The 16,563-nt window shown below is 40.1% G+C and overlaps 1 protein-coding gene across 3 annotated transcripts in view; it reads right to left on the bottom strand.

Annotated features, from left to right (window-relative positions):
- LOC110984422 (uncharacterized) overlaps positions 1 to 16,563 on the bottom strand; it is a 163,940-nt gene that overhangs the window by 65,639 nt on the left and 81,738 nt on the right. For all 3 annotated transcript variants that reach the window (XM_087145948.1, XM_087145947.1, XM_087145949.1), the window contains 15 exons: positions 15,124 to 15,284; positions 14,887 to 15,018; positions 13,892 to 14,096; positions 12,861 to 13,081; positions 12,548 to 12,664; positions 10,470 to 10,685; positions 10,064 to 10,103; positions 8,700 to 8,873; positions 8,020 to 8,186; positions 7,107 to 7,223; positions 6,678 to 6,767; positions 5,884 to 6,023; positions 4,725 to 4,887; positions 3,494 to 3,564; positions 1,643 to 1,803 (listed from right to left, as the gene is read on the bottom strand). In XM_087145948.1, coding sequence (XP_087002074.1) covers positions 1,643 to 1,803; positions 3,494 to 3,564; positions 4,725 to 4,887; positions 5,884 to 6,023; positions 6,678 to 6,767; positions 7,107 to 7,223; positions 8,020 to 8,186; positions 8,700 to 8,873; positions 10,064 to 10,103; positions 10,470 to 10,685; positions 12,548 to 12,664; positions 12,861 to 13,081; positions 13,892 to 14,096; positions 14,887 to 15,018; positions 15,124 to 15,284 — 2,175 coding nt within the window. The remainder of the gene's footprint in view (positions 1 to 1,642; positions 1,804 to 3,493; positions 3,565 to 4,724; positions 4,888 to 5,883; positions 6,024 to 6,677; positions 6,768 to 7,106; positions 7,224 to 8,019; positions 8,187 to 8,699; positions 8,874 to 10,063; positions 10,104 to 10,469; positions 10,686 to 12,547; positions 12,665 to 12,860; positions 13,082 to 13,891; positions 14,097 to 14,886; positions 15,019 to 15,123; positions 15,285 to 16,563) is intronic.

Raw genomic sequence — 16,563 nt, forward strand, 5'->3', positions numbered from 1 at the left:
TACATGTAGAGTGTACATGCAATGTCTGCTGCACACCTGGATGCCCCGAAGAATGGTTGGTTCGGGGTACAGGTGTAGAGGTAGAAGGTAGACAACGGAGCAACATACTGTGTACAAAGGCCTCAGCGGTGAAGCAGCCCAGCTACCAGTATTGTGGTCTGCATTGTGCCCGCATGGCTGTTAGTGCGTCCAACGTGGCTGCACCGGGTAAGGCAGGGGGCAGCCCAGTATCATGCAGTGTCTACCCTCACCTGGATGCCTCTGATGAAGAGTGACTGAGGACGTTGATTCAAAGCGTGGGGCACTCAATGGGACTGACGCGTGTTCGGCCTGGGGTATAGTCCCACCGCAAGCCTTGTGAGTCATGCCACAAGAATGGAAAGGGTTGTGACTTACGGCAGTTCTGCTGCCCAGGATGTGGGTGGGGCTGTGCCCACATAACAACAGGGTGTTGGCCCTATGGGGAGTAGCATCTCTATCATGCATGGGTGCACCTGTTGAAAAGATATCTGAAGACGGCAGCACCTGGGTTGAGGCAGTCAACACAGCCAGTGTGGGAGGCATGTGGCTGTCCCAGCATGTGGCCTTGTGAGCCATACCATTGGGTTGGTGTAGACCACAGTAGGCACTGGTTGAGACTGCTGGACAGCATTGTTCAGTAGGAATGCTTGGACTGGGATGCATGATGGTGGTGCACCCAAACCCAGCTTGCGTGTGAAAATTCACCCTGATGAGTGTAGCGCCACTCTGTACTGTCATTGACTGTAATGCTTCAGTGGTAATTATAAAGTTGGGAAGTGAGTGGTTGGATTTCGCACGCACTACAGCTCAGACACTTGAAGCGTGGCGTGGGCTGACCCAGAACTGGACAGAGGATGGTACTGCCACCAGGAATTGGTGCAGAATCACAAGTTTGGCGTGGAATGCCACTCGATCTTCTGCAGACATACGTGGGGAGAGTGGGGCTGCAGAATTGAATCGATTGCATCGTCTTGCAGAGCCCCAATAATCCCAGTTGTATATCACTTGGTAATATAGCAAAGTAGAGTCAACTTGTAAGCCTGTGAGATGCACTCTCACGAGAGAAGAGAAAATACCACAAAAAAAGGAAATGCACACTTCAAAAAAGAAAATGTATCAAAATATTGAATGTACATATGTTAGAATACATTAGGGTTGATCAAAGTAACACAAGAACATGGTAGCAAAATGGAAACTTGAAAAACTGGAAGATGCCAAAATTGACATGACAGATTAGAATCATGCTAAGGAGAAGGACCGATAAGGCAGCAGTGCCGCCATGCATCATGGGCCTAGAGGGCGCACTGCACTTGATTAGGTTTTTAGCAAACAGAATCAAATGCAAAGGAAATTTGCATATAGCGACTGTTTGGGTAGGTTGAGCGCAGCAGACAATATTTGACTGGAACTACATAGAGGGAACTGAGGTTTACAAGCAGAAATGTTGTCAGTGTGATGAGATAAAAGTATAGTTCCTGCAAAGACTGCCCCTCATTAGGGTACATCAACAAATATATTGAACCAGTGGTAATGAAGACATGGGCTGAATGCTGCCACAATATGGCAACACAATATACCATTCATACTGCACATTTCTGCAATTAATCCACTTTATACTCACCCGACATCCAGCGGGAACTTTGAGAACAGTGTCTCAGCGACAGTGGGAAAGCTTGTGCGGAGCACATCAGCAGAGAGTTGCAACTCGCCACACAGGATAAAAGTCACACACACAGACACACCACCTTTTACATTTGCTCCAACCATTGGTGTTATTCCACCCTACAAAGGTAAATCAACACATTTCTCCAATTAACACTGCACCATACCTCTAACATGGTAGTGGACGATAATTCAAGTAAAAGGATGCACACTACCCCTGCAGCCCTGTCCAGGACTACATTATTCCTACTAGGGTTTCTAGGTCTAAAATTATGACATTTTATCGACCTTAGCGATAAAATTCATTATACTCTTGAAGAAGAAAGCATGTTTGTGCCGAGTGTAGATTGTGTGTTGAAGTTCGAAGGGCACCTGTCGTGTAATAGTAGCATTTAGGCAAAATGGGGTGGAGCAATGAGCCAGAACAAAGATCCAGAGATTTCCAATCATTGCAGGGGGCAGCCTGCCAAATTCATTGGCCATTAAGCTCCACAGGTTTATTAGGTCAATGCAAGTGAGCTGATCAGCAGCATACATTGCTCATGCTACGCCAGCCACTTTCATCACAGCTTTGAGCGATCAAACCACGTGGATTTTACCTTACCCACCTCCTCCGCCATACAGGCCTCCCGGTCCCTATGGCTGGGTTTTTTCGTTTCTGCCTTATGTTTCATTTATGGCTTGGCAGTTTGTTTGTTTTTTATACGTAATAAGAATGGAACACCATTTGTTTGTTAAAAAATGATAAGCTACCTGGTCTATACATCAATTAAATCTTGAGCTTTATAAGTTAAATTGTCTAAAGTGCCGTGATGTGCCACACGGCATGACAATGGGGAGTTGAACATCATAGTTCAATTTATTAATACCAGTACACGTGTGTATCTTATTAATAGCCTATGACGTTCCACACGGGCTACACCCGGCTGCATGTTCCAGCGGTGGGAAATTTAGATTGCACGATTCTTTAAGTTTCTGACTTATTACAGTTCTTAAAACAAGCACTGGGTTACGTAAAAGTTTCGTCCTTTATGTTATGCATGAAAAACTAGCATTAGTAAATATTAAACTCTTGCATTCTTTAGGTTGATGGTACCTAATGATCATATTGTGCCTGGTATTAAATAAATTGAGAGCCTTTTTGGAGGTTCTCGACTCAGTGATCGTTGGTATCATTGACCTTCTTGACTAACGCCCTTAAGTTTTGGCGTTTACTTGGAACTTATGCCTTGGGGAGTTCTTGTGGTCATGGGTATCACGTTTGTACAGGGTTCAGCTCAATGTGCATGGTTTTATGCGAGGTGGCCGCAGGTGCTGCCTCGTGTACCGGTTTGCCCAATATACGTATGTTGTTATTCCGGTAGAGTTTGTGAATAAATCCATATCGAAGCTGTGGCATACACACACACATTCAAAATGGTTTGCCCGCTTTCCTTCTTTTTGAGTTTGAGTATAAGTGGAATTTACTAACATACAGGCACTGAAATAGAATATACAGTTTTGGGTTGCACGAGTCGATAAACATTTTACAATGAGCGAAATTGAAACAAATTTGTAGTGGAAGATCTGTTTGTCCCGCTAATGAGATGACATGCCACTCACAATTCAAGCTCTGGCCTGTAAGACATGCTTTCTCCTTCCAGTTGCATGACTGACATTCACTTTTAAAACTCAGTGACTTGACATATATTTGATGTGTCTGAAGTGTGTGCATGTCATTAGCTTCAAGTTTTCCTCCAGAGGTCTGGCTTAACACAGTTGTAGTAAAAGATTGAAAGTAAATCTTGTTTTAGCTTTCCTGCAATCATACCTTTGCTTTCATGGAAATCACACCAATGTATACTGGTATCTCCATATCAAAGAAACCTCCTGATGAAATGGCTGAAACATGTAAAGAAAACAATTAATACATGCTGTACCACCAGTCCCAATGCTAACATGCTTTTTATTAATTCAAACAACAGATTCTATTTTGAGTTCCCTCTGAAGACAGGGAAGTTGATTTGAAAAGTATTGTTTCTGGTGGAATAAATATGTTTTTAGAAAACATGTTTGCAACAAGGAAAAACCTGTTTTATCCCTGTTTCAATTCAACAACGGTATACATGTGTTTACCAGTTTGTTCACCATGCTGCAAAATGGGAAAACTTTGGAAGCTGGTATGAAAATGATTGAGTATAGGAGAACCAACATGGTGTTGCCACCTTGTTGAAATCATGTATTCCATCGTTTGTTTAAATCACATACTATGTCAGGTTTGAAAGCTACCTGCTGATACAACATCACATGAAGATGAATGGTAGACTAACCACACAATAGAATGTTAACTTTTTGCAATTTCTTGTCCAGTACAAACGTGGCTGCGGTTGACACAATACATGGAGACCAATAATTATGCCCAAAGAAAAGAGATGGCACAGCTTTCAACTTAGAGTTAAGTGTGTCCACACATGGTCTTTCTGTAGTCACGTCAGTCCTGGGTCATTTTGACATTGTTCTGTACACTGTTCATTAGGAAAACACTTATGTTACATAGGGCGACAAACATCTGCAAATGAATTACTGCCTCAGGATCATCAGGACTGCTGCTCCTTCATAGGTTTTCTTATAGGTGTTCTTATAGACACAAAGAGCCACTGGTGTGGTACACAGCCTCTCCATGAGAATCTGCTGGGATGCATTTTTCCCTCCCTTGAAGTTAACACATTTTAAGAGAACGCACATAACATTATGTGTAACATTAAGGTTCAGTAACTACTGCTCAATTTAAGTGTTTCAAATGCAGCTATACATGTTGCCCAACATCACTCTGTACATATTTATTCCTGACCATAGTTTTGCGAGCATGACTGATGTGGCCATTACTTTATATGCCTGATGTGGCCATTACTTTATTTGCCTAAAGACAAAGGCCATGGAACGTGAGGCCATCACATTATAGTAACATGACAAACAGTTGAGCACAAGTGCAGCTCATGAATAAATGTCTATCTCAACGCTGGAAACTGAGCTACTGCTAAAGAAAACAAAATGCTACTTACTGAAAGATAAAGTGACGAATCCACCAATCGGATATCCCCAATCAAATTCAAAAAAAGTGGCATGTCTCTTGGGGAAGGGAATGGTTCCACTGAGGACAATGTCAAACTGCTCAAAGTTGTTCCCTGCCTTGCCATTTATGAGAACGTTGATGGCCTCTTCCATCTGCTCAGTGAAATAAAACATTGTACAAAATCGTATCTTAAAGCCTTAAGAAAATTTGGCAATTTTGCAATTGGGAGCTAAAGTGTGGGAAAAATTCATGACCTACTGAGTTAAAAGCTTTGGGGGCAGTTCAAAATATCAAGAATTCAAGATCAGCTAAATATTTGAACAGCTTTTACTCGTTCGAATATTCATTAAAATGACAAAACAAAAACTTTGTTTTTAAATTTGCTCTATTAATAATTTCTTGGTATATCACGGCAAAATACCACTCCATTAGGTACTACACGTACATTCGCCTTGTGTTTTTGAGAGAGCTACTGTACTGATCTTCATGAACCAGAACAGGTTACCTACCCCTAAAAGGTAATCCTATACCGAATTAGTCTGTAAACTTCAATTAAAACATATTAAGTGCAACTATGCATAGTAAATATATACTGCACTACAACATGGCCACTTTTTGTCAATTTTTGGGGCTCAATGGCAGCTCACCATTCCCATCCTTTGAGGGATTTAAGTCCATGTTGGCAAGTTTCAAAACTTCCTATATTCCATCAAAAGCAGTTTCAAATTTTGAACACTGAATTATTCGAAAGTAAACAGCCCTATAGGCTTTATAAGAACAAGTCCTGGACGGCAAATGAAATCTAAATCACAGCCTGGCAACATTTTTTCCAAATGTTAGGTGATTTGGTAAGGAATGATCTTAATTTTATCCATAAACAGGACAGCAAATATACAAATTATCATAGTATACTGAGTGGAAAAAAAACAAGCCATCCACCAATCACCCAAAGCACAATGTGTATTAGAACCAAAAGCATGTTCAAAGTTCCTTGAAACATTATCTTTTGGCATACTCATGGTTCACAAACTTGTGACATTGGAATTCCATCAGCATCAGAGACCAGAGACTTCAACACAGGTTTAACAATGGGAGAATTAATTTGAAGTTTGCAGAAATTCTTCAAAAAAATAAGAAACCTGACATACAAATGTTCTGTAGAGAGCGCGTAGGTCCTTCATCAGCTGAACCATGGTGACCGGGTCAATGTTCTGAAGATCCAGCAATGCTTCCAACTCCCCGATGGTCATGTTGGCGATGCGACCACCAAGAGCACCAAGACCCTTCTCTGTTGAAGGTCATGGTTTAACAAAACACAAAATCACATTCCATTGTGGATGTGGAAGGAGTTACAACAGGGTTCTGAAGAACTGCCATCCACAGCCTTTGTTTGGGAGTAATGCAACATATTCAACTCTACATTTAACTTCATCAGTTTCCATACTGCCACGCCCCAATTATCCACATTTTAAAAGAAGCCAAAGCAAAGCTTGACACAGACAGCAGAATTTACAATCTGCCAATAGTCTCAATAGAAGATCATGAATTATTCATTTTAAATGTCAACAATTTTACACAGGCAATGTTTGTAAGCCACCAGATTCTACACCAGGGGTACAGATAGACTTCTGTTCTGTTGAGCATACACAGGAGGCCATCTAAAGTGTTGCACGACCTTTCTCTGCACAGAGTTGCAACTGTTGAGTTGTCATACACACAATTAAGTGTACATGTCATAGTAGTGTGTGAATTATGACTGACTCCATGTGACCCTTTTTATAAGAGTTCCACCTGTCTTCAGCTGATTGATAGGCCACATGTGATGACTTGTCCGTTGGCACTTTACGTGTATACAGTCTAAGACATGCAAGCTTGCAGGTTTGGAAAAGCTATCACTCAAGTCACAAGATATATCTCAAATAAATATGGACAATGTACGCACGTGTTAATCCTCCACCAATGATGAAATTTCCCTGCCATGTGCCAGAATCAGCGTCAGGAGCAAGATTAAGGCTGAACAAGTTAGCTCCACCTGGGAAGGAAAAACAGACCATCAGATAAACCACTTACTTTACTTGATAAGCATTATTACAATCCGTGGATTTTACCTGACCTTTGAAAAGTGAATCTTACAATGATAGAGAGCCGAGTTCTCAACGGTCCAGTCGCCATTACGTGCAAGTTGCTAGTTTTGTTGTTTATCAAGCATGCACGTAAAGATCCACAAACAAGTTCTTTTGGCTTCACCTCGAGAGCCAGTATGTCCATTTCCAATACCTGGCTGAACTGAAATCAACTATCCATCCTCAAACCGTGCTGTATTTGTATGATCGTTACTTAGTATAAATCCACTTATCTTTCTCTACATTACCTGAAGTATCCGAGAGTGAGAGGTCCCTTCTCCTTCTTGTGACAGGAGTTTCATCTTCATTACCAAAGATGAGTAGCCCCATGGAGCGACGACTTACTGTGCCGGATTCAGAAACCCCTGCAATAGCAAAAACACAACTACAAGTAGATCCAAGTTCTCATTGAAAAATCCCCAAATTTGACAGTTCTATCTAGCTTCGTAAAAGAGCATTCAAACTATACTAAGCTGATACTTGGAAATTCAGGGGCTCACAATTTGTTATTTGCATAATAATAAGAGATGGTTTGTCTGACTACAAAATTTCACAATTTCTGCCAAAAAATCAAACAAACATACACGATGCCTCCTGATAGCTTTAAGTTGCTGGAACAGTGGACCAGTACCCGAAATGTCTTGTGTTCAGTACATTTGTTTAGTCCTTCTAAGAACACACATTCACACCTGCAACACTATACAGCAGAAGCTAAGCTTCATACTGGGAAGGCAGGAACCACCTTTAAAAAACAGACACCAGGACCATCTCCCTTTAACAAATGAAAAAAAATTACATCCAGAAAGATTTAGTGAATATTACTGTATGGCTTATGCTCTAGAATTACATTTGGATGTAAACAGCAAATGTACAGTATTTTTCTTTTTGATTCTTGTTATATGACATTCCTATCCTATAACTTCCTTCCTTATTGAAACTTTTTCTATTTAAATAAAATGTAAGATTGAATTATTTATTAATAAGGAACCTTGCCTTGAATAAGCTTTGCTGCCGCCAAGTATCCTCCATGCACAACCCTGTCTTATGCTATTTGTTTGCTTCTTATTCATTTGTTATGATGCATGAAAACAGAAAAAAATCAAATCCAAAATCAAATGAAAGTTGATCCGAATTCCACTCAAAATGGATAGATCGACTCACTTGGTTTAACTGCTTTTTCTGGCTGAAGCATTGTCATGGCATTCTTCTCTGCTGAGTACATGGTGGAGCCGTTCTTCAGAAGGGCCCTAAAGTAATCCCTGGCTTTGTCTATTGGATTGATTGTCATGTCTTCCATGCTGTCCATTCTCTCAGCAAATTCACTAGAGCTATGAATAGAACAAAGAAATCAAAAGATAAAAAATGAACAATGAAAACAATTTGAATCAGGCAGTGAAAACTGTGTAAGCACAAGTGGTTGTAGATATCTTGGGACGCAACAACGTTCCAGTGAAAGAAATGTTTTAAAAACTTCCCCAACAATAATGTCAGTGAACAAAAAGTTTTAAAAAGTTAGTGAACCATTGGTAATTTTGACAAAAAGGGAAAAAAGCCTGACTTTTAAAGGCCAGATCCATAATGGTTGATAACTTTACAAAACAAGGTCTAATCACCCAATTAAATGTCTGGTTGAAGGTCATTTCAGATGAGCTGCAAAAAAAAACATAAAACATTAACTTAAAAAATGGTTCCAAGACCTTGCTGCAGGTGAGAGTGATGAAACGGTTGGAACTCTGAGCCAATTTAGCTGTTTCCTCAAACTGACAGTTACATCATGAATTTTCATCTAACATTTCAGCACAGGGGTTAATAGCAAAAGCAAATGCATTTTCCAGACTCACAGGTCCTCCACGCTTCGTCTCTTTCTCCTAGAGCTGCTGCCCCCATCACAACCGGACGTTGAAAACATCACATCCTGAAGAATAACGATGGGGTTCTCACACACACCCTGCCAGCACAAGCTGATGTCCAGATGCACATCATAGACAGTGCTGTGAGGGCGCTGCACATCATACCTACATATTATGCAACAAAGTGGTTGCTCAAGTGTAAAGATTTCATGACTGTCCTGTATATTGACCCTCTTTGAGTTAGTATGGAACATGAATATAGCAACCATATGGAGGACACTATACACATGCATAATGTATATATTATACATATAACTTTGTTGTATGAATAGGAATTGTGAAGAATGCTGTTGGAACAGAGGAATCCTCAAAACATGGTTCCACGTTTCCAAAGGCTTATCCACAGTTGGGAAGGGGGCCAAACACAAATTTTGCCTAAATGCAGTTGTCTAGGGCTGTTCATTTTCTAATAACTTATAGTTTCACCATTCAAAAATATGTATGACCAAACATTCAAACTTGCAGACAATGGGCTTGAACCTGCTCAAAAGATGGGAAAGATGAGCAAAACATTGCCATTAACCAAAAACTTCCATCTGGTAGTGCAACATATTACCGTACAGTTGCAATTAATGTTTCTTAAAGATTAGACGAATTCCATCAGACGTATTCAGTACCGATACGCCGAAGTTCCTTTTTCAGGGTTAGTTTATCAAAACTGGTCAAAGAAAAACCTATCCTCTAAAAGCACAAGGCATATATAGTACTGTGGCATATTTCAGTGTGGCTACTTAAAAAAATATCAAAATTTAAAATTTTCTTTACGAATATTTGATTTGTTATAAACGTATTTGAATATTCAAAAAATTATTTTAAGAAGGAGAACAAGCTTCCCAAAGTTCAATGAATCGGATGAAAAAAAGAAAAGCTACGTACCATAAATCAAAGGAAACTGTTGTTGGATTTAAAATATAATGGTGTTATGACAAAAAACAGTAAAAGACAAAAATGCCATACAGTTCTTTCAAAGCAAACTAAAAAATATGTGATAGCTTTTTAAAACTTGAATGCTACTACAAAACGGGTGATTCACAATATTGCGCCTCCAAGAGTTTGCAATGCACTGACCAATCACGAGGCATAAAATCTGTCGACCCTTTCCAAATGCACATCACGTTGACAGATTTCGAGCACTGTGATTGGTCAAGCGTTGCAAACTCTTGGAGGTGCACTATTGTGAAACACCCATGATGCATATATTATTCCAACAGCTTGCATTTCATCTTGCAAACATAATCATTAAAACTTGAACACCTCTTTCAATCCAAAAAACCCTACAAATCTAACTGACTGACCTGATTTTTAGCAGTCCAAGGTTTTTCTCAAAGGAATGAGCTGGAGAGGGATGAAATATGATACACAGACAGAGCTAGAGCAGATTTAGAGCAAAATTTCAGCCGCATCTCAAATCCTTTCAAAAGCTTGAGTTGTCAATGCAATGTCGCACTGTTTAAAGTGGTATTAGTTTTTATTGAGAAACATTTAATTGCTCCTGGTCAGCAACTAGGGATCGAAGTAGATGCAACTGATGTGTCAATCTTCACCACTAACATGTACGTATGCATTTCTTTAGTTAAACAAATGACACAAGCACCTTCAAAATTACTACTTTTTTGAAACAAACTTCCTTATGCAGGTCAGTTCCATTCAATGAATATCTTAAAAATTAGGAAGGAAGGGGAAACATGAAATGATTCTTACCTTGCAGTTCTTGAATGTTCAACATCTCCACATGACTCCACCTCTCAAATCCAAATGAGAAAGTCTGAGCACAGGGGTCCAGCTTTGCCCAGACAGAAAATGACCTTTGAACCACGCCAAGGTCAAAGTCCAAGCAGCAACCGACCCCAAGACATGACTGATCCCAGGAGCAAAATGATGCCACTGGAGATGGCAGAGTAAGCAAGCTACAGTCCCCTACAACAAAACCATGTGTGAAATTTTCAACCTTGAATCATCATTTGAAGGTAAAATGGAAGCCTTACTTATGCCTTCTGGCTCTGCACCATGTGAACTTTACACATGCATCATGCATTTACATGTGTAACAGCTCCACGCAGTCCATCACAAGCTGATCACACGAAAGAAACCCCCAGCCAATTCATAATTACATGATTCCCTTACATGGACGTCTCAGTAATGGGAGAGAGATAATGATCAAAAAATGCATTTGCCAAAGTTGATTTGAATAGCATACTGTGCCTCATTGTAAACTTGTAACTTTTTCGATGTGAGGACTTGTTTTATTGTGAAGACATAAGATGGACTGAATAACAATAGCTAAAGGTAAAATGCATATGGGTACCAGGGGTACATTTGAAGAACAGAAAAACAGAGAGAAAGAGAAAGAGAAGAAAACCTGCAGCTTTCTTTAAAAATGCTACCCACTTGAGAGACTACCCTCAACTGGTTTGTTGTCTGTTAAAATTGATTGTTTTAACAGCAACAGGCATGTGAATGGGCATGACAAAAACCTGAGCATATTTTGTGATGAAATTAATCATGGATAGACTACTGCGAGCACGCAGTGCAAAGCCCTTATGGCTTTTAGATCCTAGATGCGCTGTGGTGCAATCTGAGGCAATTCATGGCCCCTTTGCCTCCAATTTATTGAAGCAAAATCTTCTCAATTATAAGGGCATTTCTCATATTTTTAAAAATTAATCTGATTTTGTTTCACTAATTTATTGGACTTCTTTCACGGAAGTGTTTGCAGTGCTTCTAGTACTTAGCTGCATGCTGTATCACTGCTTTCGCTCCGGAAGTACTGTACTTGATACAAACACAACACCACTCACACCATGCTTCTCCAGGGTCGTACGGCTTACGAAATCATTCGCCCACCACATGCTCATCTTCCGTTTCAGCCAGTAATAATTCTTCACACCACGATCAGTTCCACTTATTTTTTACCGATATATCAATCTCTTTCAGATTGGCAGCCCCCGGCTCAACGAACTTCAAGTTCTTTCCTTCCGCCATGATTTCGATTTTGTTTCCTGACTGCATGTGTGTACCTACGTACAGCGCGGCACTTCGACTATGTACAGTACATGAACATGTACCAATTTCCAAAAGCCACCTGGCCAGCTGGGAGTCTTGTAGCGCTGCCAAGAATTTACGCCTCCATGAAATAGGGACCCATTGGGAGTAATGCGCATGCGTATGTATGATAATTAGGAGAATGGCCAGTCATGTGAGAGGAATTAACCAATAACAGGTAAGAGTCTGATTTTTACGGGGTCAGATTTTTGTGGACACCGGGCATTCACGCGAAGTGGCTGTGGCGAAGCGCGAGCAAATTCAGGTTTTGTGGAAATCTGTGAAATTAGTTCCTCGTACATTTCAAAGGGTCCGAAAGCGTCATGTAAATAGAATTGTTTCAACAAACAAATTTCACTAAGCTTTAGGGAAGTTTTGAGCGCCGCGTGTCAACTAACATTTACCCCCTTACAACTTGCTCCCAAAAAAATGTATTCAATTTTTACACTGAACTCGAAACTGAAATTTGAAGGTGAGAAAAATGAAATTCCGGTTAAACCGGAAAGATTCCCATGCCTGGAGCGAGGAAAGATCTTCCCATTTTGAGCCTCCCTCTCCTAGTGAAACCCTTTTTAATGTTTGCTGTACAGATAACTGCAAAACAATTCCTGTAGACCAATCTCAAAGCTGTTCCACTGAAATGTGAAAATGAAAGTATCATCACCTTTCGAGGGGGTTTAATACAAAATACACAGATTAATAATGAATATGACTTGGACATAATCTCCCCAACTTGCCTGTGTTTGCTGGTGTGATCTGTGCTGGTGGACCATTACATGGTTGAGGTAGAAGAAAATCAGCACTGACACCAAGACGGTTCACCACTAGGCCACTTGCATAATCTCTAGTATGGCCTGGAAAAATGGGAAGACTTCAGAAATTGAATTTTGTGCAAGGAAGGGCCAATGTCAACATTTTTCTCCCACCCGAAACTGAACAAAGTGAGCCATAAAAAAATGAAACCAGGTCATTTAATTCCATGATGACTTACTTCATCTTATGTCTCTATCTGTTCCCATTTCTAAAAAAAAAAGACTAGTAAAACATTACCCATATCTTGAGCCCACTCCAACGTCCCATTCCGATTGCAGAATGGTATGGGTGTCGTAAAGTCTTGGAGAATGACAATGTCTGGAGCACAGACTCCAGCGATACATAGTTGGATGGAGAGGGACAGGAGGAAGTTACGGTTATCGGCCATCTTGTCAAGGGTGAAGGTTAGTGAGACAACATCACTCAGTCTTTCCCTGGTCGCCTTTCCCCATTTGTAACTAAAACAGAAAGATCAGAGTTACAGTCCTACAACAGTCATGATCCAAGGTGACCTCCCTTCCCGGAATTTTCAGGGCATGATATGACCTTCCTTGAAAGATCCTGTCCACGTCCTCTCTGCAGGCCTATTTTACCCTATGAGTCTGTGTGCATCACTGCTATTGCCTTCAACTGTCCATCATTTGTCATTTGTGCAATGTGTTTTTTTGAAGAGGCAAAAAAATGACTCAAAATCTAAAGACGGGTGCCTAAGGATAAACATAATGATGTATCGGCTCAGTGAATACTAAACATGTACATTTCAAGAAAAAAAATAATTCTAGGATTTCAATTTCAGATCAAAAGTTACTGAGTCATGTTTAAAAAGTGCCTGAATTCAGTTTCTGAGATAAATTCTCATGTTCAGTTGAATGCAGCTACACTGTGTAACACAATGAATCAATGAAGGGTAATTGTGCACCTGTATGTAATGTTGACGGTATGCGCACCTCTAATGGCAATTTTGGGAAAAGTATCAACAAACACATTGCTGGAAATGGCCTTCTTTCACTGTTTTCTCTAAAATTAGACTTTGCCAAAAAGATCATTTTCACAGCAATTTTAGTCCCATAACCATCTTAGAACCAAGGATGTTTTTCAACAATAATTTCATCAGTTACTCTTTGGCTAACTGCAAAATGATGGACTCTAAAGCACCCATCAAATCTCAGAAAATGCTTGTCCTCTAATCAGGTAAAATGTGACTATTAATGGCAAATCACAGTTGACAAGCATGCCCTTATGTCTACATCAAAGCCTTCACTTCTTACCTCAAAAGAGTGACATTGTAACTCCAGTTCTCAAACCCCACACTCAGTTTGAAGTCACAGGGATCTACAGTCAGCCATGCCCTCAGGGTGTGACTGATGATGCCGAGGTCTACTGTTAGACAGCACTCCACCCCTAGGCAGGTATCTGAATAGTGACATACACCCCCCAACGGAAGGTTGGGTAGAGAGGGGAGGTGTGGACATGCTAGAAGAGAAAATTATGGATAACCAAAAATATTGATTAGGATCAGCTTATGATAGTAATTAGCCCATCAAATCGCTAGGCACTCTAAATTTGTTTTAACAATCAAATCCCAACATATACATATAGCTGCAAAATTAAGTTTGAAGCTGTTTTTCAATTTATATACTTTGTATATTGACGGGTATATTATCACAGATATTTTCCCTAAATTGAAGTATGTTGCAAATGCGATAGTTCATTTGTTAAACAGCACATAGAGTATGTTTGTTTTTAAAGAGATCATGCTTTAAAAGAACTTATTTATCACCAAAACCGTCAGTTACTTCATAAAAATAAAAATGCAAATACTACTTGGTAATATAACATCCATTTGTCAAAGTTTTGTTGTGCATATGTGGTGTACATGTATATAAAATGAAAACTTTTTAAAGGGCAGATTTGTGACCTCACCAGACTGCAAACAGTAGAGGCTACAAAATCTACACAGAAACAGTGATATTATTAAGTGACCAGCGATGACAGAGAGTTGCTTCTTCATGACAGTGAAAAACTGAATTTTTTTGTAATAAGCATAATTCCTGTTTGATAAAAATTTTGTTTCTAAATATTTTGAAATCATGTAGAGGGCATCATAAAAAAAAAATCTCGCATTACTTTAAAGTTTTGCATTTATTAAGCAGATTCCTCACTTTGTCAAAACACTATCAGTTCTCACACATACAAAATAAGAGTCATGCCGCCAACCAAGCTTAAAAGTCAAATCACATGCTCACGCTGTTTCTGTTCCTACCTCCAGACTGTCTTGGTTGGAACACAATAGGGCAAGGTGAGGCTGAGACTAGACGAGATGGTAAGCCGAGAGCAGTAGCCACAGCTTCAAGTCCAACATCCAGACCTCCCAGCTGAGACATGGAGGTTATTCCTGGGAGAAATGATAGGAAATAAAGCCATACTCTCAAGACATCAGCGAAAGAGAAAGGTCTTCACAGGTCTCTTAATTTTTGACAGGAAACAAAACAAGTTATACCTGGCAGAGTATTCCAAGAGATGGTTCCATTAGGGTAGCACACAGGAAGTGGGGATACTGCATCATCTAAAATCCTGAGTTCTCCAGTGCAATGTCCATCGATGCATACATCAACAGACAGAGTGACTGACAAATCACTATCCATCAGCACCAGTGTGTACCTGCATTATTGTCAAGCAGAAAATGAAGAACATTTTCAATTTCACTGAACAAATTATTCATCTGATGGATTTTAAAGCCTTCGTGAGATTGACAAAGCCAGATGTTAATATTATAATAGACCAAGTTTTCAAGACGTCATGATCTTTATTTGTTATGAATTGAGTGGTAATTCAGTGATTGGGATCAGGAACAGCTGAAATAAGAGAAACAAGAGGGTGGCCGGCTCTTGCCAGCTGCATTTTGCAGGTGCTGCTTTACAATGATGATGATACCATCATCTGAGAGAATGTGCATTCTGTTAACACTGTAAAGTCCTTGGCAGGCAAACTCTTAAGGCATGAGGTCAAAATACAAATGCTTTTGAAAGCGTGCAACGCTTTGTAAACGCTAAGCCCCACCGACGGTCAACATCAAACAGACGAACACTTTAGCAAGGTTAACCGTTCGCAGTCGAGTGCACCATGCACTCTGCAGCTACCAGTAAACAATGGACAGCTTATCGCATTACAGCATCATGGGCTTCTGAGGTCTGGTGGATTAGTCATGACAATAATGTTTTACTTTACAGCTCCGCAGGAGAATTTAGATCTGCAGACTGTTAGACTTCCTGATAGGGCATGTGTATGGAGTAGTTTTGTCGCAAATGAAGTGTGAAATATCTGCGCTGTTGGTTTCCAGACCATTCGTTCAGGTCTCGATACCCTGTAATCTTCGTATTTTGTCTCAGTATCGTGAGTCAAATACACACCTAACTGTATACCTGCAGAATCGATTATACTTACTCGAAATAGCATTTACCTGAATCGTTCATGACAGAGTTTTCTGTTCGTTAGTGTGTAGTTAGATAAAACCTCTTTTTGGCCCCTGTGCGCAAGCTGGGGCTCAGCATTACGCACTCACAGGTTTTCATGTGTAGGACTGAGGAAACAAGTACGCGAACTATGCACTTTCCACTTTGCGGCCGCACCTGCACGATTTTAAGGTTACATGCTTTTTCTTCAAGTCAATCATGTGTGCACGTTGCATTTTGTTTTGTAAGAATCTGTTGTACTCTTTTTATACTTTGTGGCTGCACAAAATGCATGTTGGAAAACAAACATGTCGGGTTTTATACTAATTTCTGGTGTTTGCCTTTACCTTTTAAACTTAATGCACAGTAAACAAAAAACATGAACAATATTCAATCTGGTGCTGCAGGCGAACTGCCGAACCAAACCAGAAATCATCAAACAAGGCACTTTCGAACTAAACCGAACCAAACCAAACTGTTCAGTCTCC

The sequence above is a fragment of the Acanthaster planci genome, linkage group LG14, assembly GCF_054643075.1.
Source record: "Acanthaster planci isolate LZ-2023a linkage group LG14, COTS_SCS, whole genome shotgun sequence".
Taxonomy (NCBI): Eukaryota; Metazoa; Echinodermata; class Asteroidea; order Valvatida; family Acanthasteridae; genus Acanthaster; species Acanthaster planci.